Below are 25,507 nucleotides of genomic sequence, written 5' to 3'. Positions count from 1 at the left end.
AAATAGCAAAAAGACAAAAAAAAAAAAAAAAAAAAAAAAAAAAAAAAGATTGTGCTTAATCTGTATTCATTTAGGATTACCTTTATCACATTAAGGAATTTTATTCCTAGTTTGCTAAGAATTTTTGCTGTAGTAGTATGCTGAATTTTATCACATGCCTTTTAAAATCTATTTTTTACTTAGAGCTATCTATTTCTCCCACTTATTGAAGAGACTTTATTTTCTCCATTGTAGGTTCTTGCCTCTTTTGCCATAGATTAATTGACCAAAGGCGCATGGGTTTATTTCTCAGCTTTCTATCCTTTTCCTTTAGCTATATTTCTGTTTTGATAACCGTAGCTTAGCTTTGTAGTAAGTCTGAAGTCAGGGAGCCTGATTCCTCTAGCTCCATTATTCTTTCTCATGATTGCTTTGGCTATCCAGGGTCTTTTGTGTTTCCATACCAAAGTTTAAATTTTTTTGTTCCAGTTGTATGAAAAATGCCATTGGTTATTTGATAGGGATTGCATTGAATTTGTAGATTGCCTTGGGTAGTATAGTCATTTTGGCAATACTGATTCTTCCAGTCCAGGAGCATGATATATCTTTCCATCTGTGTCATCTTCTGTTTCTTTCATTCATATCTTAGAGTTTTCATAGTACATGTTTTTGGCTCCTTAGTAGGTTTATTCCTAGGTATTTTACTCTTTTTGATGTGGTAAGTGGGATTGTTTCCTTAATTTTTCTTCCTGATCTTTTGCTAGTGTATAGAAATGCAAGAGATTTCTGTGCATTAATTTTGTAGCCTGCAACTTTACCAAATTCATTGATGAGCTCTACCAATTTTCATGTAGCATCTTTAGGATTTTCTATGTATAATATCATGTCATCTGCAAAGAGTGATAGTTTTACTTCTTTTCCAATTTGGATTTCTTTTTCCTTGATTGCCATGGCTAGGACATCCAAAACTATGTTGAATAACAGTGGCAATGGGGGACATCCTTGTTTCTTCCTGATCTTACAGGATATGCTTTCGTCTTTTCACCATTGAGTATAATGTTAGCTGTGGGTTTGTCATAGATGGCCTTTATTATGTTGAGGTAGGTTCACTCTATGCCCGCTTTCTGGAGAGTTTTTTTTTTTTTTTTATCATAAATGTTTGGTGATTTTGTCAGAAGCTTTTTCTCCGTCTATTGAGATGATCATCTGGTTTTTATTGTTCATTTTTAATGTGGTGTATCACACTGATTTATTTGCAGATATTGAAAAATCCTTGCATCCCTGGGATAAATCCCACTTGATCATGGTGTACAGTGCTTTTAATGTATTGTTGGATTCTATTTGCCAGTATTTTGCTGAGAGTTTTCTGTCTATGTTCATCAGTGATATTGGCCTGAGTAATTTTTTTTTTTTTTTTTTTGTATCTTTGTCTGGTTCTGATAGCAGGGCAATAATGTCCTCAAAGAATGGTTTGTGAGTGTTCCTTTTATTTTTTTTAACTCAGCGAATTTTATTATATAGTTGTACAGCCATCATCACAACCCAATTTTACATTGCTATCCCAGAGGCCCAGCCCATCCCTTCCCACCTAACCTGTCTCCTTTGGTAACCATAGCCTCTTCAAACTCTGTGAGTCAGTTTCTGTACTGCAGATTAGTTCACTGTATCTTTTTTTTTTTAGATTCCACATATAAGTGATAGCATATGATGTTTGTGTCTCACTGTATAACTTCACTTGGTATAATTTCCAGGTCCATCCATGTTGCCACAAACACCGTTATTTCAGTCCTTTTTATGGAATATTCCATTGTGCATATGCACCACATCTTCTTTATCCACTCCTCTGTCAATGGACATTTAGGTTGCTTCCATGTCTTGGCTATTGTAAATAGTGCTGCAGTGAACACTGGGGTACATGTATCTTTTTGAGTCATGGTTTTTTGGATAGGTGCCCAGGAATGGGATTCCTAGACCAAATGGTAATTCTATTTTCAGTTTTTTGAGGAATCTCCATACTGTTTCCATAGTGGTTGCACCAAATTACATTACCATCAACAGTTTAAAACGGATTCCTTTTCTCCATACCCTCTCCAGCACTTACTGTTTGTAGACTTTTTGATGATGGCCATTCTGGCTGGTGTAAGGTGGTACCTCATAGTAGTTTTGATTTGCATTTCTCTAATGATTAGTGATGTTAAACATCTTTTCATGGTTTTTTGGGTGGCCATCTGTATGTCTTCTTTGGAGAATTGTCTGTTTAGATCTGCCCATTTTTTGATGGGGTTGTTTGTTTTTTCGGTATTGAGCTGCAGGAGGTGTTTATATATTTTGGAGATTCAGTCCAAATGACTTGTCAGTTGCTTCATTTGAAAATATTTTTTCCTGTTCTGTGTGGATTGCCTTTTTGTTTAGAGTTTCCTTTGCTGTGCAAAAACTTTTAAGTGTAATTAGGTCCCATTTGTTTATCTGATTTTACTGTAATTATTCTAGGAGATGAGTCTGAGAAGATATTGCTGTGGTTTTTGTCAGAGAGTGTTCGGCCTGTGTTTTCCTCTAAGGGTCTTATATTTGAGTCTTAAATCCATTTTGAGTTTATTTTTGTGTATAGTGTTAGGGTGTGATCTAATTTCATTCTACTAATGTAGCTGTCCAGCTTTCCTAGCACCACTTATTGAAAGGACTGTCTTTTCTCCATTGTATATTCTTGCCTCCTTTGTCATAGATTAGTTGACCATAGGTGTGCGGGTTTAATTCTTGGCTTTCCTTCCTGTTCCACTGATCTATATTTCTGTTTTTGTGCCATTACAATACTGTTTTGTTGAATGTAGCTTTGTAGTATAGTCTGAAGACAGGGAGCCTGATTCCTCCAGCTCCAGTTTTCTTTCTCAGATGGCTTTGGTTATTCTGGGTCTTTTGTGCTTCCAAACAAACTTGAAAATATTTTGTTCTAATTCTGTGACTAATGTCCTTGGTAGTTTGATAGGGATTGCATTGAATCTGTAGATTGCCTTTGGTAGTATAGTCATTTTTCACAGTATTGATTCTTCCAATCCAAGACCATGGTATATATCTTTACATCTGTTTATGTCATCTTTGTTTTCTTTCATTGGTGTCTTACAGTTTCAGAGTACAGATCTTTTGTCTCTTTAGGTAGGTTTATTCCTAGGTATTCTATTCTTTTTGATGCAGTGGCAAGTGGGATTGTTTCACTAATTTTTCTTTCTGCTCTTTCATTGTTAGTATATAGAAATGTGGTAGATTTCTGTGTATTAATTTTGCTTTTTTATAGCTAATATTTATTATTTTACTATAGTTGATTTACAGCGTTCTGTCAATTTCTGCTGTACAGCAAAGTGACCCAATCATACATATATGTACATTCTTTTTCTCACATTATCCTCCATTATGTTCCATCAAAAGTGATTAGATATAGTTCCCTGTGCTATATATAGCACAATCTCATTGCTTATCCACTCCAACTGCTATAGTTTACATCTACTAACCTCAACTTCCCACTCCCTCCCCCTTGGCAACCACAATTCTGTTCTCCATGTCCATGAGTTTGTTTCTTTTCTGTAGATAGGTTCATTTGTGCCATATATTAGCTTCCAGATGTGAGTGATATCTATCATGTGGTATTTGTCTTTCTCTTTGTGGTAAACTTCAGTCAGTATGAAAGCTCTAATTCCATCCATAAATAGTTGTGATTTGCATGTCTGATAATTAGTGATGTTGAACATCTTTTTATGTGTTTTTTGGCCATCTGTATGTCTTCTTTGGAGAATTGTCTGTTTAGATCTTCTGCCCATTTTTTGATGGGGTTGTGTTTTTCTTGTAGTTGATTTCTAATCTCATAGCATTGTGGTCGGAAAAGATGCTTGATATAATTTCAATTTATTTAAATTTACTGAAGCTAGATTTGTGACCCAGCATGTGATCTTTCCTGGAGAATGTTCCATATGCACTTGAGAATAATATGTATTCTGCTGCTTTTGGATAGAATGTTTGTTCTATAAATATCAATTATGTCTGTCTGGTCTAATGTATCATTTAAGGGCTGTGTTTTCTTATTGATTTTCTGTCTGAATGACCTGTCCACTGATATAAGCAGGATGTTTAAAATCCCCCATTATTACTGGGTTACTGTCGATTTCTCCTTTTTTGGCTCTTAGAAATTGCCTTACATTTTGAGGTGCTCCTTGGTTGAATGCATATATATTTACACTTGTCATATCTTCTTGGATTGATCCCTTGATCACTATGATTCTTTGCCTCTCGTAACAATCTTCAAATTCTATTTTGTCTGATACGAGTTGCTACTCAAGATTTTTTTTTTATTTCCATTTGCATGAAGTACCTTTTTCTGTCCCCCCCACTTTCAGTCTTATTCTTAGCTCTGAAATGGGTCTTTTGTAGATAGCATATATATTGGTCTTGTTTTTATATCTATTCTACCAGTCTGTGTCTTTTGGTTAGAGCATTTAATCTATTTACATTCAAGATAATTATCAGTATGTATGTTTTAATTTGTTTTTGTTTTTTGGCTGTCACATGGTAGCATGCAGAAGTTCCCTGGCCAGGAATCAACCCTGTGCCACAGCAGCAATCCAAGCAACAGCAGTAACAACACCAGATCCTTAACCCACTGAGCTACCAGGGACTCTGATATGTATGTTTTTATTGTGGTTTTTTTAATTGTTTTGGATTTGTTGTTGTAGGACTTTTTTCTTCCCTTCATCTTTTGTTCTCTTTTATGATTTGATGACTATCATGTTGTGTTTGGATTGCTTTTTCTTTTTCTGTGTGTATCTTAGAATCTTTGGTTTGCAGTTCCCATGAGGTTTGATACAGCAGTCCATATATATATATATGATTGATTTTAGTTGCTGGTCTTTTAATTTCAAATGCATTTCCAGTGTCCTGCATTTGTACTCTGCTTTTCTCATGATTACTGGTTTTGATATCATATTTGTGTATGGACAGTTTTCTACCTTCACTGCATGTTTGCCTTTACCAGTGAGCTTTCCCATTCATAATTTTCTTGTTTCTAGTTATGACCTTCTTTTTTTCTGCCTAGAGAAGTTCCCTTAGCATTTGTTGTAAAGCTGATTTGGCACTGCTGAATTCTCTCAGCTTTTGCTTGTCTGTAAAGCTTTTGATTTCTCCATTGAGTCTGAATGAGAGCCTTGCTGGGTAGAGTGTTTTTGGTTAAAATTTTTTCCCCTTTCATTGCTTTAAATATATCATCATTGCACTCCCTTCTAGCCTGCAGAGTTTCTGCTGAAAAAATCAGCTGATAATCTTATGAGGATTCCCTTGTATGTTATTTATTGCTTTTCTCTTGAAGCTTTTGAAGTTTTGTTTTTAATTTTTTCAACTTGACTATTATATGTCTCAGCTTGTTCCTCCCTGAGTTTATCTTGTATGGGATGCTCTGAGACTCTTGGACTTGAGTGAGTGTTTACCTTCCCATGTTAGGGACGTTTTCAGCTATTATCACCTCTTCAGTTTTTTTTTTTTTTGTTTTTTTTTTTTTTTGTCTTTTTGCCTTTTCTTGGGCTGCTCCAGCAGCATATAGAGGTTCCCAGGTTAGGGGTCGAATCAGAGCTGTAGCTGCTGGCCTATGCCAGAGCCACAGCAACGTGGGATCCAAGCCACGTCCATGAGCTACACTACAGCTCATGGCAACACTGGATCCTTAACCCACTGAGCAAGGCCAAGGTTCGAACCCACAACCTCATGGTTCCTAGTCGGATTCATTAACCCCTGAGCCACGACAGGAACTCCTCAAATATTTTCTCTGGCCCTTTCTCTCTCCCTCTTCTTCCGGGACTCCTTTAATACAATCATTGGTGCATTTAATGTTGTCCCAGAGGTCTCTTAGACTGTCTTCATTTCTTTTCATTCTTTCTTCTTTATTCTGTTCTGTAGCAGTGATTTCCACCAATATGTCTTTCAGCTCCCTTATTTGTTCTTCTGCCTCATTTATTCTATTTATTCCTTCTAGTGTATTTCTTATTTCAGTTATTCTATTGTTCATCTCTGTTCTCTAAGTCTTTTAGCACTTTGTTAAACATTTCTTGTATTTTCTGTCTGTGCCTCCATTCTTTTTCCTAGATCTTGGATCATCTTTACTATCTATACTGTGAATTCTATTGCAGATATATTACCTATCTTCATTTAGTTATTCTTCTGGTATTTTATCTTGTTCCTTGGCTTGAAGCATTATTTCTCCGTTGTCTCATTTTGTCTAATTTTCTGTTTGTGGTCTTCGTTCTGCAGGCTGCAGGATTGTAGTTCCTCTTGCTTCTTTTGTCTGCGTCCCTGGTGGATGAGGTTGGTCCAGGGGCTTGTGTAGTCTTCCTAATGGGACAGACTGGTATCTTCCCACTGGTAAGTGGACCTGGGTCTTGTTCCTCTGATCCACAGGGCTGAGTCAAGGGGTATATTTAGAAGCAGTTCTGGGCTCAGGAAATCTTTAGGCAGCCCATCTGCTGATTGGTGTGGCAGTGTTTTCACCCTTTTGTTTGGCTGAGGATTCCCAGCCCTGGACCTGCAGGTGGTTGGGTGTGGCCAGGCCTCAGTGCCGAGATGACAATCTCCAGGAGAGACCACACTGGAAAATGTTCCCTGGGGCCTCTGACACCAGTGTCTTTGTCCCCACAGTGAGCCACAGCCGACCCCTGCATCCCAGGAGAGACTCCAACACCTGCAAGTAGTTCTGGCCCAGGCTCCTACAGAGTCACTGCTTTGCTCTGTATCCCAGTGCACCTGAAAGCCTGTGTGCACCCTCTAGGAATGGAGTCTCCCTTTCTTCCAGTCCTATGGAGCTCCTACACTCAAGACCCACTGGTCTTTAAAGCCAAATGCCCTGGGAGTTTCTGGTCCTGATGCCAGACCCCCAGGCTGAGGAGCCTGATGTGGGGTTGAGAATGCTTATTCCTGTGGGAGAACCTCTACAATATAATTATTTTCCAGTGTGTGGGTGACCCACTTAGTAGATGTAGGATGTGATTTTATTGTGAAAACACCCCTTATACCATCTCACTGTGGCTTTTGGTGTTTTCATGAGAGGAGGTGAACTCAAGGTCTTCTTCACCATCTTATTTCATAATCCCCTCTCCTATAATATCTTTAACGTTATGAATTATATTTATTTGGTTTTATACCAATAAAACAAACTTGGATTTCTGGGGTATTTTGTATATCACAAAGTGAAGGAGAGCAGGATCAAGATGGTGGTGGAGTAAGACATGGTGCTCACCTTCTGCCACAAACACATCAACAAAAAAAACACAAAAACCATTTGTATGTAGAACTGTTTGAATGGAACTTCTACTGAACACTGGCAGAAAACCTTAAACTTCCAAAAAGAATAAGAAACCCTCCACATAACTAGGTAGAACAAATGGAAGAAAAAGAGAAAAAGGAATCAGGATGGGAGTAGCACTCTTGAGAAGGAGCTATGAAAGAGGAAAGGAATCCCCACCCTGGCAAGCCATCTAACTGACAGGGAGATCAGCCAAGACACAGAGGGAACCCCAAAGCCTTGGAGAAAAGCACAGAAGCCAGACTGAGGCAAAGCAGAGAGAGTGCTGAAAAAACCATCAGTACCCACCCGCCAGACACCACAGACTGAGATGCTTGGGTGGGGGCTGGGTGTGAGACGCGAACTCTGGAGAATAAGAGAAATATAACCACAATGAAGAAACTCAGAAACCATTCCCAGTTAAAAGAACAGGAGAATTCCCCTGAAGGAGCAAACAGTGAAACAGACCTTGCAATCTAACACCAAGTTCAAAAAGGAGATAGTGAAAATGCTGAAGGAATTAAGAGTGCTTTATGAAGGACTTAAGAACAGATATGAAATGATGCAGATTATAAGGGAATTAGAAAATATAAAGAGGAGCCAAGAAAAATTAGAAAATTCATTTGCAGAGACTCAAGCTGAGTTAAAGACACTGAGAGCATAATGAATAATGAAGAGGAACAAATTAGTGACTTGGAAGATAGAATAATGGAAATCACCCAATCAGGAGAGCACACAGAAAACCAAATGAAAAAACATGAAAGCAATATAAGAAAATATAAAGTGGGTCAATCTATGGATAGTAGGGATACAAGTAGGAAAAGAATAAGAGGATTGAAAATATATTTGAAGAAATCATGGCTGAAAACTTTCCAAATCTAAAGGAAAGAGACATCAAGATACAGGAAGTACAGAAGGCTCCAAACAAGCTGAACCCAAACAAACTCACCTAAGACATGTTATAATAAAAATGGCAAAAGTTAAAGGTAAGGAGAGGATTCTAAAGGCAGCAAGAGAAAAACAGAGTTAATTATAAGGGAACCCCCATAATGCTATTAGCTGATTTCCTTACAGAAACACTTCAGGCCAGAAGGAGTGGCAGGATATATTCAAAGTTCTGAAAGGGAAAAATTTACAGCCTGGAATACTCTACCCAGCAAGAATATCATTTAAAATAGAAGGAAAAAATATTTTTCCAACAAACAAAAGCTAAAAGAGTACAGCAATACTAAACCCATTCTAAAAAAAAAATACTGAAAGGTCTCCTAAATAGGAAAGAAGTAAAAAGATATAGGATGGCAGAAATCACAATTGGAGAGTAATCACTTAAATAAGTCAGTAAATCTAAAAGGGGAAAAAAAAAATCCAGCTGTTGTAAAAGCAATGGTAAATACAAGGAACAGCAAAAGGATAAACATGATGTAAAAAAAAAGATAAGGAAAGTAAGAAAATCTAGATTTTTTTTTGTTGTTGTTGTTTTTGGAATGTGTTTGAGGCTACATGACTATCAGGCTAAAGCAAGCAGATATAGGAAGGGGCTAACATACTTGAAAAAGAGGGCAATCCCAAGTCAAAACCAAACAATACATTCACAAAACCTAAACAGAAGAGGACACAAGCATAAAATAAAAGGAAATCATCCAACCAGAAAGAGAACAAAGGCAAAACATAGAATCAACTGGAAAACAAGGTGTGAAATGGCAATAAATATATATTTGTCAATAATTACTTTAAATCTCAATGGACTGAATGCTCCAATCAAAAGACATAGAGTAGCAGACTGGCCAAAAAAAAACAAGAGCCTACAATAGGATGCCTATAAGAGACTCACCTTAGGGCAAAGGACACATATAAATTGAAAGGGGATGGAAAAAGATATTTCATGCTAATGGAAAGGCAGGAAAGCAGTGCTCATATCAGACAATATAGACTTTAAAACAGCCCATAAAGACCCACTCCTGGTCATCTATCCAGAGAAAACCATGACTCGACACATGTACTCCAGTGTTCATTGCAGCACTCTATACAATAGCCAAGACATGGAAACAACCTAAATGTCCATCAGCAGAGGAGTGGATAAGGAAGATGCGTTACACATATACACAATGGAATATTAGTCATTAAAAGGAAAGAAATAATGGCATTTGCAGCAACATGGATGGACCTAGAAATTATCATGTTAAGTGAAGTCAGTCAGATGGTGAGATACCAACATCAAATGCTGGAATCTTACATGTGAAATATACACTTATCTGTGGAATCCAAAAAAAAGGACACAATGAACTTCTTTGCAGAACAGATCCTGATTCAACAGACTTTGCAAAACTTACGGTTTCCAAATGAGACAGGTTGGGGGGTGGTGGATGGGCTGGGGGTTTAGGATGGAAATGCTATAAAATAGGGTTATGATGATCATTGTACAACTATAAATGTAATAAAATCCATTGAGTAATTTTTAAAAACAGGCTATAAAGAAAGACAATGGCACTATGTAGTAAATTATCCATCACGAAGATGATAATATACTCATCAATATATATGCCCCTAATATAGGAGCACCCAGATCATACAACAAATACTAACAGACATAAAAGGAGAAGTTGATGGGAATACAATAATAGTAGGAGGTTTTAACACCCCACTCACATAAACAGACAGATCTTCTAGACAGAAAACCAATAAGGCAACAGTGATAACTGATATTTTCAGGACATTACATCAAAAAAAAAAAAACAATATACATTCTTTTCAAGTGCATATGGAACATTCTCAAGGATTGAACACATACAAACTAACCTCAACAAATATAAGAGTGTAGACATTATTTCAAGCATCTTCTCTGACCACAATGGTATGAACTAGAAATCAACTACAGGAAAAGAAATGAGAAAAACTGACTACTTGGAGACTAAACAACATGCTACTAAAAAAGCCAATGAGTTAATGAAAAAAAATCAAGGAACTTTAAAAATACCTCAAGACAAGTGATAATGAAAACAAATATTCAAAATCTATGGGATACTGCAAAGGCAGTTCTTAGAAGGAAGTTCATAGCAATTTCCTCAAAAAAGAAGAAAAATCTAAAATTAACCCACCACCTAAAAGAAGAACAGACAAAATCTAAAGTCAGCAGAAGGAAGAAATCATAAAGGTGACAGAGGAAATCAATAAAATAGATTCAAAAAACAATAGAAAAAAATCATTAAACCCAAGAGCTGGTAGTTTGAAAGGTTAAAGAAAATTGACGAACCTCTGGCCAGACTCACCAAGAAGAGGGAACGAACCCAATAAACAAGAAATAAAAAAGGAGAGAGGATGGGATTAAGATGGTAGAGTAGATGGACTGGAGGTTATCTTCTCTCATAAAACCAACAAAATTAGAACCAATTGCTGAACAACCTTCAACCAAATAGACAAACCATCAAAAAAGATATCCTCCTCCAGGAGACAAAGGGGAGGCCACATCAAGATGGTAGAAGGGTCAATTATGCAATATAAACAACCCCATAGCTGCTAGGTGTGTGGCCCACAGACTGGAAACTAACTGTATCACAGAGACGCACCTATAGGAGTGAGAGTTCTGAGCCCCACGTCAGGTTCTCAGGCCTGGGGATCTTGCATAGGGAGGAGGAGCCCCTGGAGCATTTGGCGTTGAGGGCCAGTGGGGCTTGTGCACAGGAGCTCCACAGGACTGGGGGAAACGGAGACTCTGTTCTTGAAAGGTGGACACAGGCTTTCATGTGCACTGAGTCCTAGGGCAAAGCAGAGACTCCATAGGAGTCTGTGTCAGACCTGACTGCAGTTCTTGGAGGATCTCTTGGGAAAATGGTATGACTGTGGCTCCTTCTGGGGAAAGGACATTGGAGGCAAAGTTCTCAGGAATAATTAGCATGTGCTTCTATAGAGGTGGCCATTTTGGAAGAATCTGGCCCCACACATCAGGGCTGAGAAACCCCAGGCCCAACAATAATCCAGGTGGGAACACAGCCCCACCCATCAGTAAACAGGCTGCCTAAAGCCCCCCAGGCACAGAGCTACTTCTAATCTCACCCAAAGACAAAGCCCCACCCACCCAAGGGATAAGAATCAACTCCACCTTCAGGCACCAGTCCCCCCTATGAGGAAGCCTTAGCAAGCCCCCATACCAACTTCAGCCACAAGGGGGGCAAACATCAGAAGCAAGAGAGGCTACAATTCTACTGTCTGCAAAAAGGAGACCACACCAAAAATCTGTACAAAATGAAAAGGCAGAGAATTATGACTCAGATAAGGGAACAAGAAAAATAAAACAGAAAAACAGCTAAGTGATCTGGAGTATACCAATGTCCATGAAAAAGACTTTGATGATAGTAAAGATTATTCAAGATCTTGGAAATAAGCTAGATGCAACGAAATAGAAGATTTAAGGATTAAGCAAGCAGAAATGCAAAATACAATAACTGAAATAAAATACTCACTAGAAGCAACCAACAGCAGAATACAGGAGGCAGAAGAATAAATAAGCGAGGTGGAGGACAGACTAGTAGAAATCACTTATGCAAAATAGAAAAGAGAAAAAAAAATTGAAAAGAAATGAAGAGTCTAAGAGAAGTCTGGGATAAATTTAAAAGCACTAACATCTGTATTATAAAGGTGCCAGAAGGAGAGAGAGAGAAGGGCAGAGAAAATATTTGAAGAGGTAATAGCCAAAAACCTCCCTAACATGGGAAGGGAATCACTCAAATCCAGGAAGCACAACAAGTACCATGTAAAATAAACAAAAGGAGGAACACCCCAAAATGCATATTAATCAAACTGACCAAAATTAAAGACAAAGAGAAAATACTGAATATTTTCTAGGGAAAAGAAATAATATACAAAGGAACCCCAATAAAGTTATCAGCAGATTTTTTCAGCAGAAATTCTGCAGGCAAGAAGGGAGTGGCATGATATACTTAATGCGATGAAAGGAAAAAACCTCCAAGATTACTCTACCCAGCAAGGCTCTCATTCAGATTTGAAGGAGAAATCAGAAGCTTTACAGACAAGCAAAAGCTAAGAGAATTCAGCACCACTAAACCAACTTTACAAAAAATACTAAAGAAACTTCTCTAGGTGGAAAAATAAAGGCCACAACTAGAAACAAAAATATTACAAATGACAAGGCTTACCAGTAAAGGCATACATATAGTAAAGGTAAGAAATCATCCACACACAAATATGCTACCAAAATCAGAAATCAGAAGAGGGTACAAATGCAGGACAGTGGAGATTCACTTGCAATTAAGTGACCAACAGCTTAAAACAATCTGGTATATATATAGACTCCTATATCAAAACTTCAGGGTCACTGCAACCCAAACATCTACAACAGATACACAAATGAGAAAAAGGAATCCAAATACAGCACTAAAAATAGTCATCAAATCACAAGAAATGAGAACAAGAGAAGAATGGGGAAAAAAGTTCAACAAAAACAAATCCAAAACAGTTAATAATAAAATGGCAATAAGAACATATATATCAATAATTACCTTAAATGTAAATAGACTAAATGCCCCAACCAAAAGACATAGACTGGCTGGATGGATACAAAAACAAGACCCATATATATGTTGTCTTCAAGAGACTGACCTGGGGAGTTCCCATTGTGGCTCAGTGGTTAACAAATCTGACTAGGAACCATGAGGCTGTGGGTTTGATCCTTGGCTTTGCTCAGTGGGTAAAGGATCCAGCATTGCTGTGAGCTGTGGTGTAGGTTGCAGACACGGCTCAGATCCCGTGTTGCTGTGGCTCTGGCATAGGCAGGTGGCTACAGCTCTGATTCGACCCCTAGCCTGGGAACCTCTGTATGACATGGGAGCAGTCCAAGAAATGTCAAAAAAGACAAAAAAAAAAAAAAAACCTGTCTTCAGACTGTGGGCTACAAAACTACAGTCATCAAAATAGTATCGTACTGGCACAAAAATAGAAATGTAAGTCAGTGGAATAGGATAGAAAGCCCAGAATTAAACCCACACACCTATGGTCAACTGATCTATGACAAAGGAGGCAAGAATATACAATGGAGAAGAGACAGCTTGTTCAATAAGTGGTGCTAGGAAAGCTGGACAACTACATGTAAAAGAATGAAATTAGAACACTTCCTAACTCCATACACAAAAATAAACTCTAAATGGATTAAAGACCTAAATATAAGACTGGATACTATAACACTCAGCGGAAAACACAGGCCAATCACTCTCTGACATAAAGCACAGCAACATCTCAGATCCACCTCCTAGAGTAATGACAACAAAAACAAAAATAAACAAATGGGACTTAATTAAACTTAAAAGGTTTTGCACAGCAAAGGAAGCCCTAAACAAAATGAAAAGACAACCCACAGATTGGGAGAAAATACTTGCAAATGAAGAGATTTACAAGGGGTTAATCTCCAGAATATATAAATACCTCCTGCAGTTCAATAACAAAAAAACCCAAAAAGCCCCATCAAAAAGGGGGCAGAAAACCAAAACAGTTCTCCAAAGAAGACATACAGATGGCCAAAAAGCACATGAAAAGACGTTTAGCATCACTCATGATTAGAGAAATGCAAATCAAAAGTACTATGAGGTACCAGTTTACACCAGCCAGAATGGCCATCAACAAAATGTCTACAAACAATAAATGCTGGAGAGGGTATGGAGAAAAGGGAACCCTGTTACACTGTTGGTGGGAATGTAAATTGGTGCAACCACTGTGGAAAACAGTATGGAGATTCCTCAGAAAACTAAAAATAAAATTACCGTTTGATCCAACAGTCCCGCTCCTGGGCATCCATCCAAAGAAAACCATGAATTGAAAAGATACATGTACTCCAGTGTTCTCTGCAGCACTATACATAATAGGCAAGACATGGAAACAACCTAAATGTCTATCAACAGAGGAGTGGATAAAGAAGATGTAGTACATATACACAGCAGAATGTTAGCCGTTAAAAAGGATTGAAATAATATCATTTGCAACAACATGAATGGACATAGAAATTATCATGCTAAGTGAAGTTAGACACCAGTGTCATATGCTATACTTATATGTGGAATCTAAAAAATAAATACAATGAACATCTTTGTAGAACAGATACTGACTCACAGACTTTGAAAAACTTACAGTTACCGAAGGAGACAGGTTGGGGATGGGAGAAATGGGCTGGAGGTTTGGAATGGAAGTGCTGTGAAACTGGGTCATGATGATCACTGTACAACTATGAATGTAATAAAATTCACTGAGTTAAGAAAAAAAATCTCAATGGATACTGCAGCAATACAAAAACCAAAAGAGATTAGTATGAACAATTATAACAATTGACAACTTAGAAGAAGTGGACAACTTTCTAGTGACATATAGCCCACCAAAACTGCGTCAAGAAGAGATAGATCAACTGAATAGGCCGATCACTAGAAATGAAGTTGAATATGTAATAAAAACACTCCCTACAAACAAAAATCCTGGACCAGATGGCTTCACAGGCAAATTCTGTCAAACATATAAAGAAGAACTTATACCCTTCTTAAACTTTTTCAAAAGGTTGAAGAAGGAATACTCCCAAACACATTCTAGAAAGCCACCACCCTAATACCAAAACCAAAGATACTACCAAGAAAGAAAATTATACGCCAAAATCTTTGATGAATATAGATGTAAAAATTTTCAACAAAATTGTAGCCAACCAAATCCAACAACATATAAAAAAGATCATACACCATGACCAAGTGGAATCCACCCCAAGTTCACAAGGATGATTCAACATACGCAAATCAATCAGGGTCATACATCATTTTAACAAAAGAAAAGTCAAAAACCACATGATCATCTCAATAGATGCAGAAAAAGCATTTGACAAAATCCAGCATCCATTCATGATAAAAACTCTTACCAAAGTGGGTATAGAAGGAACATTCCTTAACATAAATAATCAAAGCCATTTATGACAAACCCACAGCCAATATAATACTCAATGGAGAAAAGTTGAAAGCCTTCCCACTAAAGTCTGGAATAAGACAAGATGCCCACTCTTACCATTTTTATTCAACATAGTATTGGAAGTCTTAACCACAAGTAGTCCAATAAACAGGAGAAATAAAAGGTATTTATTGGAAGAGAAGAGGTAAAGGACTCCATACAAAAACTACTCACAGTGATCAATGAATTCAGCAAAGTAGCAGGATACAAGATTAACACTCAGAAATCAGTTGCATTTCTGTATACTAACTATGAAATATTAGAAAAGGAATATAAAAATACAATACCTTTTAAAATCACACCCCAAAAAGTAAATACCTAGGAGTAAAGCTGATTATGGTGAAAGACTTATATGCTGAGAACTATAAAACATTCCTCAAAGAAATAAAAGAGGATTCAAAGAAATGGAAAGCTATTCCATGCTCCTAGATGGAAGAATTAATATCATTAAAATGGCCACCCTACCCAAAGCAATCTACAGATTCAATGCAATCCCTATCAAATCACCCATGACATTTTTCACAGAACTATAACAAACAATCCAAAACTATATATGGAACCATAAAAGACCCCAAATTGCCAAAGCAATCCTGAGGGGTAAAAACCAAGCAGGCGGCACTCTCCCAGAGTTCAGACAGTGTTACAAAGCTATAGTAATTAAGACAGTGTGGTACTGGTACAAAAACATACAGACAGACCAATGGAACAATAAAGAAGAAAGAAAGAAACCCAGACATCTATGGTCAATTAATCTTTGACAAAAGGAGGCAAGAATATAAAATGGGGAAAAGATAGTCTCTTTAGCAGGTGGTGCTGGGAAAACTGGATAGCTACATGTAAAGCAATGAAACTAGAACACACCCTCACACCATGCACAAAAATAAACTCAAATTAGCTTAAAGACTTAAACATAAGACAAGACACCATAAAACCCCTGGAAGAGAACATAAGCAAAACATTTTCTGATATCAACTATACAACTGTTCTCTTAGGTCAGCCTCCCAAAGCAATAGAAATAAAAACAAACCAATGGCACCTAATCATATTACAAGCTTTTGCACAGCAAAGGAAGCCATTAAAATAAAAAGACAACCTACAGAATGGGAGAAAATAGCTGCAAACTATTAATCAACAAGGGCTTAATCTCCAAAATATACAAACAATACACACAACTCAACAAAAAAAAAAAAATAAACAACCCCAATGAAAAATGGGCAGAACACCTAAATAGGTATTTCACCAAAGACGTACAGATGGACAACAGGCATATAAAGAAATGCTCAACATCACTAATTATTAGAGAAATGCAAATCAGAACTACAATGAGGTACCATCTCACACCAGTCAGAATGACTGTCACTAATAAGTCAATTCTGAGAGGGTGTGGAGAAAAGGGAACCCTCCTACACTGTTGGTGGGAATGTTAATTGGTACAACCACTATGGGGAACAGTATAGAGGTACCTCAGAAAATTAAATCTAGAACTACCGTATAATCCAGCAATCCCACTCCTGGACATATATCTGGACAAAACTTTCATTGAAAAATATACATGCTCCCTTATGTTCACTGCAGCACTGTTCACAATAGCCAAGACATGGAAACAACCTCAGTGTCCATTGACAGATGAATGGATTGAGAAGAAGTGATACAAGTACACAATGGAATACTACTCAGTCATAAAAAATAAAATAATGATATTTGCAGCAACATGGACGGAACTAGAGATTCTCATACCAAGCAAAGTTGGAAAGAGAAAGATAAACACCATATGATATCACTTATATAGATTCTAAAATATTGCATAAATGAAGCTATCTACAGAGTAGAAATTAATGGACATAGAGAATGGAATTGGGTTGCCTACGGGGAGCAAATGGGATGGACTGGGAGTTTGGGGTTAATAGGTGCAAAGTATTGCATTTGGAGTAGATAAGCAATGAGTTCCTGCTATATAGCACAGAGAACTATATCTAATCACTTGTGATGGAACATGATAGAAGATAATATGAGAAAAAGAATGTATATATATTTGTATAACTGGGTCACTTTGCTGTGCATCAGAAATTGAGAACATTGTAAATCAGCTATAATTTTTTAAAAGTTAACAAACAAAAAAAAAACCTCAAAGTGAATGAATATCAATCCTGCAATGGCATGGCTGCCTGAACCAGCCAGAGGAATACTAAAGTGAAAAATGGGAGCAACGGATGGAGGCCTGAGATGTGTAGACTCACACTGTTCCAGGCCTTGACCTGCTCTTCTACTTAAACATATGCTCCTCCCCAAGTTCGTGAAATGCAGTTCTATCAAATATCTACATTTAGTGGAAAGAAATTTCTTTCGATCCAGGATTCTGGTTACTTACAGGAGGTTTATAATGTCTTAATTTGAGAAACTGCCCTCTTGCCACATTCATGCTTTGGTAGAACACCTTAAGCGCTTTAGCAAACTCTCTGTCATAGCTGGCTTCCTGGGTGCACATCTGATTTCGGGCTGCTGGTAATTGTTCTGTCATCCCATTTATCTTCAGGGTATTGGAAGCCTTATGTGCTGAGATTGAAAGATAAAATAACACTTATTCATCTATTTATCCAAGTATTTATATATGTAATTATCTTAAAGCATTTTACTACATCAGCATTTATTTGTCACCAATTTGGACCCATTTTAAGAAATTTTACAAAGAAAAAAGGAAAAAAATTTTTTTTTTTTTACCTAAACAAGTTATAGATTAACTCACTTAAACATTCACTTCTGTAGGAGTTTAGAGAATAGCTAAACACCAAGACTTGAGCGGCCTCTCACCTTGTTGACTAGAACCAGTTTTCTCAATAGATTCTTTAAGAAACACATTTTCCTCTCTGAGGACTCTGTTGATGTTTCTGAGCAGTTCTCTCTCCTCTTCTAACTTGACCAGCTTTAGATGAAGTTCTGATGTCTGGTTTGATGTAGTCTATAAAAAACAGGTCAGTTTAGCCTGTTGCTGGATTATTTGTATGTCCTTTGAGCCTGGCAGTTGTTCCTACCACGTGAAAACTAGGTAGGTGTGGTGGGAGGTGTGGTGACCAGGATTTAAGATCCTCAGGGTACACAGGAGTAAATCAAGAAAAATGTTTCTCAATGAATTTTATTACATTGATAGTTGTACACTGATCATCACAACCCAATTTTATAGCATTTCCATCCCAAACCCCCAGCCCATCCCCTACCCCCCAACTTATCTCTTTGGAAACCGTAAGAAAAACGTTTTTTGATGGGAAAGAACATTTGATGATACCCATGCAACTGTCATCTGAGATTTTTTTAGTCATCTCTGACATCTCTTTTAATGTCACATAAATATACACACCTGGCCTGTATCTGTCACAGTAGAAATTTTCTTGGAGTCCACCATGATGTGGCCTTCACCTGTGACAATGATGTCTGGCTGAGAGCAGCTCAATTCAGCACAGCCTTCTGCAGTGTGGGAGAGACACCATTAGGAAAAAAAAAAAGTCTCAATGTCCAGCCCTAGTGTTGTGTGAGGAGTTTTAAACCATATAATCACCTGTGGGCTAAAACCCAAGGCCATGGGAAAGATAGCTCTTCACCATTGCTGCCAATACCCTGACCACCTCCGCAGCCCTAGATACACTGACACAATGCCTGATTGAGGAGTACACCATGCAGAAGAGGAAGTAAACATGGTACCTTGAAGACCCCATAAATCAACAATGAGAGCATTTGTCTGTAAATAATTCAGAAACTCCTGAGATGCATTTAAGGCTGTAAATTGAACAGTCTCTTCAATTTGGGGATTCACAATTTTCCATACAGGCTTGGTATATAAAGTGTTCGTGAGATCATAAATTCTGTACCTGAGGGAAAAAATCGAAAACATCATTTAAAACCAGAAGGGATACATTTGTTTAAACACACACACACACACCATCAAGTGCAGAGGGGCCAAAAAATTATAGCCTGCTTTGTTTAGCTGATAAAAGATGACCTCTAATTGATTCTTGTGATAGCCACCTCCAACATCTCAGCTATTCAATATGCGTATCATCAGTACATGGAAAATATTACGTCTAAGAAAAAAGAAAAGGATTTTGATAAATACTTTTTACTTAGATAATCTAAAATTGTTACTTTTCCACATGAGATAGTGGTTTAGTTTTGTCCTTCAAAGTCTCCTTTTTTCAATTGCTCTATCTTTTAATATCCTTTTAGCCTAATTCATTTAAGCATATCTGGTGCCTCTGCCATATTTTAATACAGTCCTTTTGTTTCCAACTTAGAAAAAATCATCCTACTGAGATAACACAATTTTACTGGATATTCTTTCTGATAATTAAAATGGTTTTCACTTCAGTTACTTGGGAGGATCAGTTGCCTACAGTTGCCTACAGTCCAGTACCCTCTAGAGACATGTGGCTTAACTCTGTTAAACAAATGGAGGAAACAGTCATCTGGGGGTTGAACAAGCAGATACACTTAAGACAATGTCATGATCAACTCATTTGTAAAACTTAAGGAAAGACTCCCTCCCACCAGGGCCCACAAGGTGGGCAGTTCATGCACAGCAACTCTGTGGGGCTAGCTGTTACCCCATCTGAATACCCCGCTCTGCATCTTCCTTTAGCCACTTGGTGCCAAGGCACTGCACAATGTGGATCTGGAAATCCATCCTCTTGCCCAGCAGCTCCAAAGGGTCAATAACCACATCTTCCTCACCACATGCTCTACAAAGAGAAGAGGTAAACATTGACTACAGGTTAGCCTGGGTCCAGGCAAGTTGGGACTGTAATGTCAGTGGGAATCATATAGACTCCTTAAGAGATGACCAACTTCTCTGAAGGAAGGATGGGTGATATTACCAGCTGCATAATTCATTAAAGAGATATACAATAAAAGCCTACTCTGTGCTCTGGTACTTCACGGTAAGATATAGACCTTCTCAAGGAGGAGACAGGAATATTGCCTCTTGCAATAAATGCACCCAGATGTGAGTTCCAAACAGGCATTGGAGATTTAGATAGGGTCCCAGTGGGACAGAGAAGCTGCCACCAGAGAAAGCCAGCTGGTGCCCAGATGCAGCCTCTTCAGGCATCATCTTCCTTGGTGAACTCTTCATAACCAGAGTCAACCCCAGGCGCACAGGCTCAGAAACCAACTTGGATAACTTTCCAACAGGGGAATTCTCTCACATCAACCAAGCTCACAAAGATTGAAATCCGTAAACTAGAATGCCACTTTGTTAATTCATGGCGGGAAATAGAACCATCAGGCAGCCCAGAAGCCCGAGGGAGCAAAATGACCAGGAAGCTGCCTAGAGTCCTGGTAAAGACAGTGAGTCAGTGGTCATCTTGGTCTCTCAGTCTCTTCTTCTTGAGCCTATTTCCTCTTTGGAAAGGCAAAAAGACTGCATTGGGTACCCATGAGGACACAGCCCCCAGACCAGACCTCCTACCAGCCTATTTGCTTAGAATTGCTAAGAGACTTGAGCTTTTGTAAAAACTGCCTAACTTCCCTGTTCCCCAAGAAAACAGGCGAGACACCCTGAGGGATGGGTGGTATAGGCAAAGGAGTGGGGTTAGAGCAGAGATGAGATGCAGTTCAGAAGGAGGCCAAATGAGGAAACCACGGTCCCTCCCTGGATAAAGGGCACAAAAAAATGACCAGAACCTATACAAGGAGACAGGGTGAGCTGGAAAATCAGCTTTCTGCTTCCTGCTTCTGGGCCCCCTCAGCAGGGATAGACCTCTGGCATGGGAAAGAGCAGGTGCATGTGGTGGGTGCCAGGCTTCCCAGGTGCCAGAGGAGGGCTGTGAGTGGAAAGGCCTATGGCCCCTTGGCTTCTCTACCAACCCAGGTATTTTGGTTTGTGTCCATGTGTCCTACACTTGCCTTTTGGCAGGATGTCCTCTTCATGCGTTTGTCTCCAACCCCATGTTACTGAGCTGCTTGAAGGCTCTTGGACATGGGATTTTAAATATCCCATGTCAGCCTACTTAGCTGCCACAGCAAAAATCAGATTTGATAGGGTTGAATCATGAATGAATGGGCTCATTCATTTGTCTCATGAATGACCTCTTCTGGATACCAAGTTGACCATCCCCCCCCCCCCCAGGAGAACTCAGGCTTGCTCTTAGTTTGACAGACCCAGAACTAGACAAGGTTGGGAAGGAGATACCCACTGTCCTGTCGGGGAGCAGGGGACCATGTGGATATGTAACACTGCCTCTTCTAGCCCATCACAGTTCAGAAACTCCACTTGGTCCTCGAACTTCATGCAGTAGGCAAGTGACTGGAGCCAGATGTGAGCCGAGCCCAAGTGGATGACCTCAACAGGATCCCAGAAAGGGTCATCTTCCTGAGCAACGTGGCTGTCTTCACCATCTAGGAAACGCTGGTAAAGTTCCTCCATTAGGAATTTCCTATTGATAAACTTGGCTTTTGACCAAATCCACACCTGGAAATACAATGATACATCATCAGTATTTGATTCCATCTGCTGCTCTAACAGTTCATTTCTGTGATTATTCCCATCATGCTCTCTCTGATAGGCTGGGTTTTGGGTACCCAAGACCAATGACACTGTCATCAAACTTAGCTTTGGTGAGGTCCTACAAGAGAACTCTGTTCATTCCTGACCTGTTTTCTTCAGCATTGCTTCAGTTGCTAGATCCCAGAAAATGACTTAGAGGAAATGAAGGAGTTAGAAAACAGATCCTCCCAGGAGAAATAAAGGTTTGGGCTTGTGGTTCACATAAGAATTATCTTCAAAGATATCCATGTCTCAGTCTCTGGAACTTGTGAATATGTGACCTCAAAACAAGGAGATTAGCTTGCATTATCCAGTGTAATCACATAGACCTTAAATGTGGAAGAGGAGGCAGAAAAGAGGATCAGAGTAAGAGAGATGGTGATGGAAGTAGGGTCAGAGAGATGCTATGTAGATGACTTTGAAGATGGCCATGAGCCAAGGAATGGTAGTGGCTCTAGAACCTTAAAAAGGCAAGAAAACATATTCTCCCCTCAAGTTTCCAGAAAGCAAAACTGGTTTCCTGACACCTTGCTTTTAGCCCAGCAAGATCTGTGCTGGACTTTCAGCCCTCTGAACTATAATAAATTTTTGTGGTCATACCCAGTGAGCAGAAAATTCAGGACAAGAACCTGGCACTGTCTGTTGCTTCAGTAGGTGAGGGCCAAGGCCTCTGTATTGCTACTGATTACTGAGAGTGAACAAAAGCATAAGCCAGAATATGAGGAATTCCAGTCAGATAATTTATTAACAATAATGAATGTCAGACCAGAAGTCATTATTAGAGGAGTGGCCAACATGGAGGAGTAGGAAATCCCTGAGCTCACCTTCTCGCATGAGCACCCCAAATTAGAACTTCTTATTGAGAAACTATTGATGAGAAAAACCTAAAGATGCACAGAAAGAGATGGCTAGGAGTGGCAGAGATACTGTATAATCAAGACCCATACCCTCAGTGGGCTACCCAAAAGAAGATAATTTCAGTTCTAACCAAGGAGTGAGGGGTCTAAGCCCCACATCAGGCATCCTACAGTGGGAAGACAAACTCCTGGAATGTTTAGCTTTGAAAGCCAGTGGGGCTTACTTTCAGGAGAGCCAGAGGGCTGTGGGAAATGAAGACTTCACTCCTAAAGGGTGCACACACAATCCCACACATTTCAAGACCCAGGGCAGAAACACTAATTTGAAAGGAGCCTGGATCAGACCCACCTATTGATCATGGAAATCCTCTCAGGCAGGAGGCGACTGCAACTCACCCTGGGGACATAGATGCTTGTGGCAGCCGTGGGGGGGTATTCTATCAAGAAGACTCTGGTGCTGACAAGAACCAGAGGGAATCCTCCCTCTGGTTTATTAGCACTGGGACCTGGCCCTGCCGCTAGCCCATTGGCCCTAGTCCTAGGTCACCTCAGGTCAAGCAGGTAGTAGAAGGGGAACATCCCCAACCACCAGCAGGCTGCTGCCCAAGAATCCCCCACCCTGAGCCTCTGGCTGCCAAAGGACACAGTCCTGTGCACCAGAGGGTCCAGGACCCAGCCCCACCCTCCAGGAGGTTGATACCAACTCTAGGTACCTCCAGGCCCCCACCCTGCCCATCAGTAGGCCAAAACCAGCTTAAGGACCCCCTAGGACCTTCCAACCAGAGACCCTAGGACACAGCCTCACCCACCAGCACCAGGAGGCCAACACCATCTCTGGGACCTACAGGACTCTGCAGCCAGAGACCAGGACCTAGCTTCACTAGTAGCCCTAGGACACCCCCTCCCTTGCTCCATGACCCCAAATCCCATCCACCAGCAAAGCAGCTCTGAGAAATTTAGGCATCTCAAGAGCTGCCTCAGGATCTAGCCCCACTCATAAGTGGACTGACACCAGAGTTGGGACACCCTGGGCCCCACAGTCAGCTATATCAGGAACTTGCCCAACCCACCAGCAGGCAACAGTAGATCTGAGACCCCTAGCTTTGCAAAGAGCCACCCCAGGACCCAAGTCCACCCACTGGTGAGCCAGGACTATCTCTGGGGCTCCACAGTTAACTGCCTCATAACCTGGCCCCAACCACACATGTCTGGCAACCAACTAGACCAGGGGCCAACTATGCCTATCAAACCACCCACAGTAGTCAGCCCATTCCACACAGCCCACATAGGAAGCACCCCTATAGCATATAGCTCTGGTAATCACAGGGGAGTGTGCTGCTGAGACACATAGGATATCTCCTACAGAAAGCTCCTTCTCCAAGATTGAGAAATGTAACCAACCTACCAAATACACAGAAATAAAACAGCAATTTAGTCAAGATGAGACAACAAATAAATATGTCCCAAATGAAGGAACCACATAAAAAAACAAAAACAAAATGAAATGGAGATAAGCAACCAACCTATTAAAGAGTTCAAATTCAAGGTAATGATCATAAAGATGTTCAAAGAGCTCAGGAGGATAATGGAGGAACACAATGAAAAGTTTAACAAAGAGAAAATATAAAAAAGAACCAGCTAAAGAGTGCAGTAACTGAAATTTAAAAAAATAAAAACAAACAAAAAAAAAATAGAAGGAACCAACAGTAGATTCAATGATACAGAGGAACAGATCAGCAAACTGGAAGAGAGAATAGTGGAAATCACTCAAGCTGAAAATATAAAAGAAAAAATGTTTAAAAATGAGGACAGTTTGGAGTTCTTGTCATGAAGCCATGGAAATGAACTGACTAGGAACCATGAGGTTGTGTGTTCAATCCCTGGCCTCGCTCAGTGGGTTAAGAATCTGGCATTGCTGTGAGCTGTAGTGTAGGTCACAGATGCAGCTTGGATCCCACGTTGCTGTGGCATAGGCCAACAGCTATAGCTCCAATTAGAGCCCTAGCCTGGGAACCTCCATATGCTGTAGGTATGGCCCTAAAAAAAAAAAAAAAAAAGGCAGTTTAAGAGACCTCTGGGACAACATCAACAATACTAACATTTGCATTATATAGGGGCCCAGAAGGAGGAGAAGAGGAGAGAAAAGGGCAGAGAATTTATTTGAAGACATCATAGCTGAAAACTTCCCTAACCTTGGAATGGAAACAGACATTCAAGTCCAGGAAGCCCAGAGAGTCCCAAACAAGATGATCTCAAATATCTACACCAAGGTACATTGTAATTAAAATGGCAAAAATTAAAGATAGAGATTCTCAAAAGCAGAAAGACAAAAGCAACAAGTTACATACTAGATAACTCCCATTAGGCTATTAACTAACTTTTTAGCAGAACCTTTGCTGGCCAGAAGGGAGTGGCATGATATATTTCAAATAATGAAAGGAAAAAAGCTCTGAGACCAAGAATAATCTACCCAGCAATGCTATAATTCAGATTTAAAGGAGAGATAAAGAGTTTTATAGATGGTCAAGAGCTTAAAGAATTCAGCACCACTAAACCAGTTTGCATTCATGATAAAAATTCTCATCAAAGTGGTATAGAAGGAACATAACACAATAAAATGCCATTTATGAAAAATCCACAGCTAACATCCTACGTAATGGTGAAAAGCTGAAAGCCTTTCCTCTAAAATCAGGAATAAGAAAAGGATGCCTCTGTTACCACCTCTAATTATCACAGTATTACAAGCCCTTGCCACAGCTATCAGACAAGAAAAAGCAATAAAAGTCATCCAAACTGGAAGGGAAGATGTAAAACTGTCACAATTTGCAGATTATATAATTTGATACA

The 25,507-nt window shown here is 39.3% G+C and overlaps 1 protein-coding gene across 4 annotated transcripts in view; it reads right to left on the bottom strand.

Annotated features, from left to right (window-relative positions):
- Positions 1-25,507, bottom strand: part of LOC100739202 (kinesin-like protein KIF28P) — a 70,429-nt gene that overhangs the window by 7,009 nt on the left and 37,913 nt on the right. For 2 of the 4 annotated variants that reach the window (XM_005667953.3, XM_084979268.1), the window contains 6 exons: positions 21,454-21,728; positions 19,864-19,998; positions 18,965-19,131; positions 18,624-18,730; positions 18,080-18,227; positions 17,640-17,824 (listed from right to left, as the gene is read on the bottom strand). In XM_005667953.3, the coding sequence (XP_005668010.3) occupies positions 17,640-17,824; positions 18,080-18,227; positions 18,624-18,730; positions 18,965-19,131; positions 19,864-19,998; positions 21,454-21,728 (1,017 nt within the window). Of the gene's footprint in view, positions 1-17,282; positions 17,825-18,079; positions 18,228-18,623; positions 18,731-18,964; positions 19,132-19,863; positions 19,999-21,453; positions 21,729-25,507 lie in introns of those variants that run through there. The other 2 variants (XR_014817475.1, XM_084979269.1) reach the window with 2 other exon arrangements.

This window comes from Sus scrofa, chromosome 10 (genome assembly GCF_054392235.1).
Source record: "Sus scrofa isolate SSC_HxYL_T2T_F1_AM1 chromosome 10, Sscrofa_HxYL_maternal_Yorkshire_Landrace_v2.0, whole genome shotgun sequence".
Taxonomy (NCBI): domain Eukaryota; kingdom Metazoa; phylum Chordata; class Mammalia; order Artiodactyla; family Suidae; genus Sus; species Sus scrofa.
The sequence above is the reverse complement of the archived record's forward strand: the minus strand, read 5'-3'. Positions and strand labels throughout refer to the sequence as shown.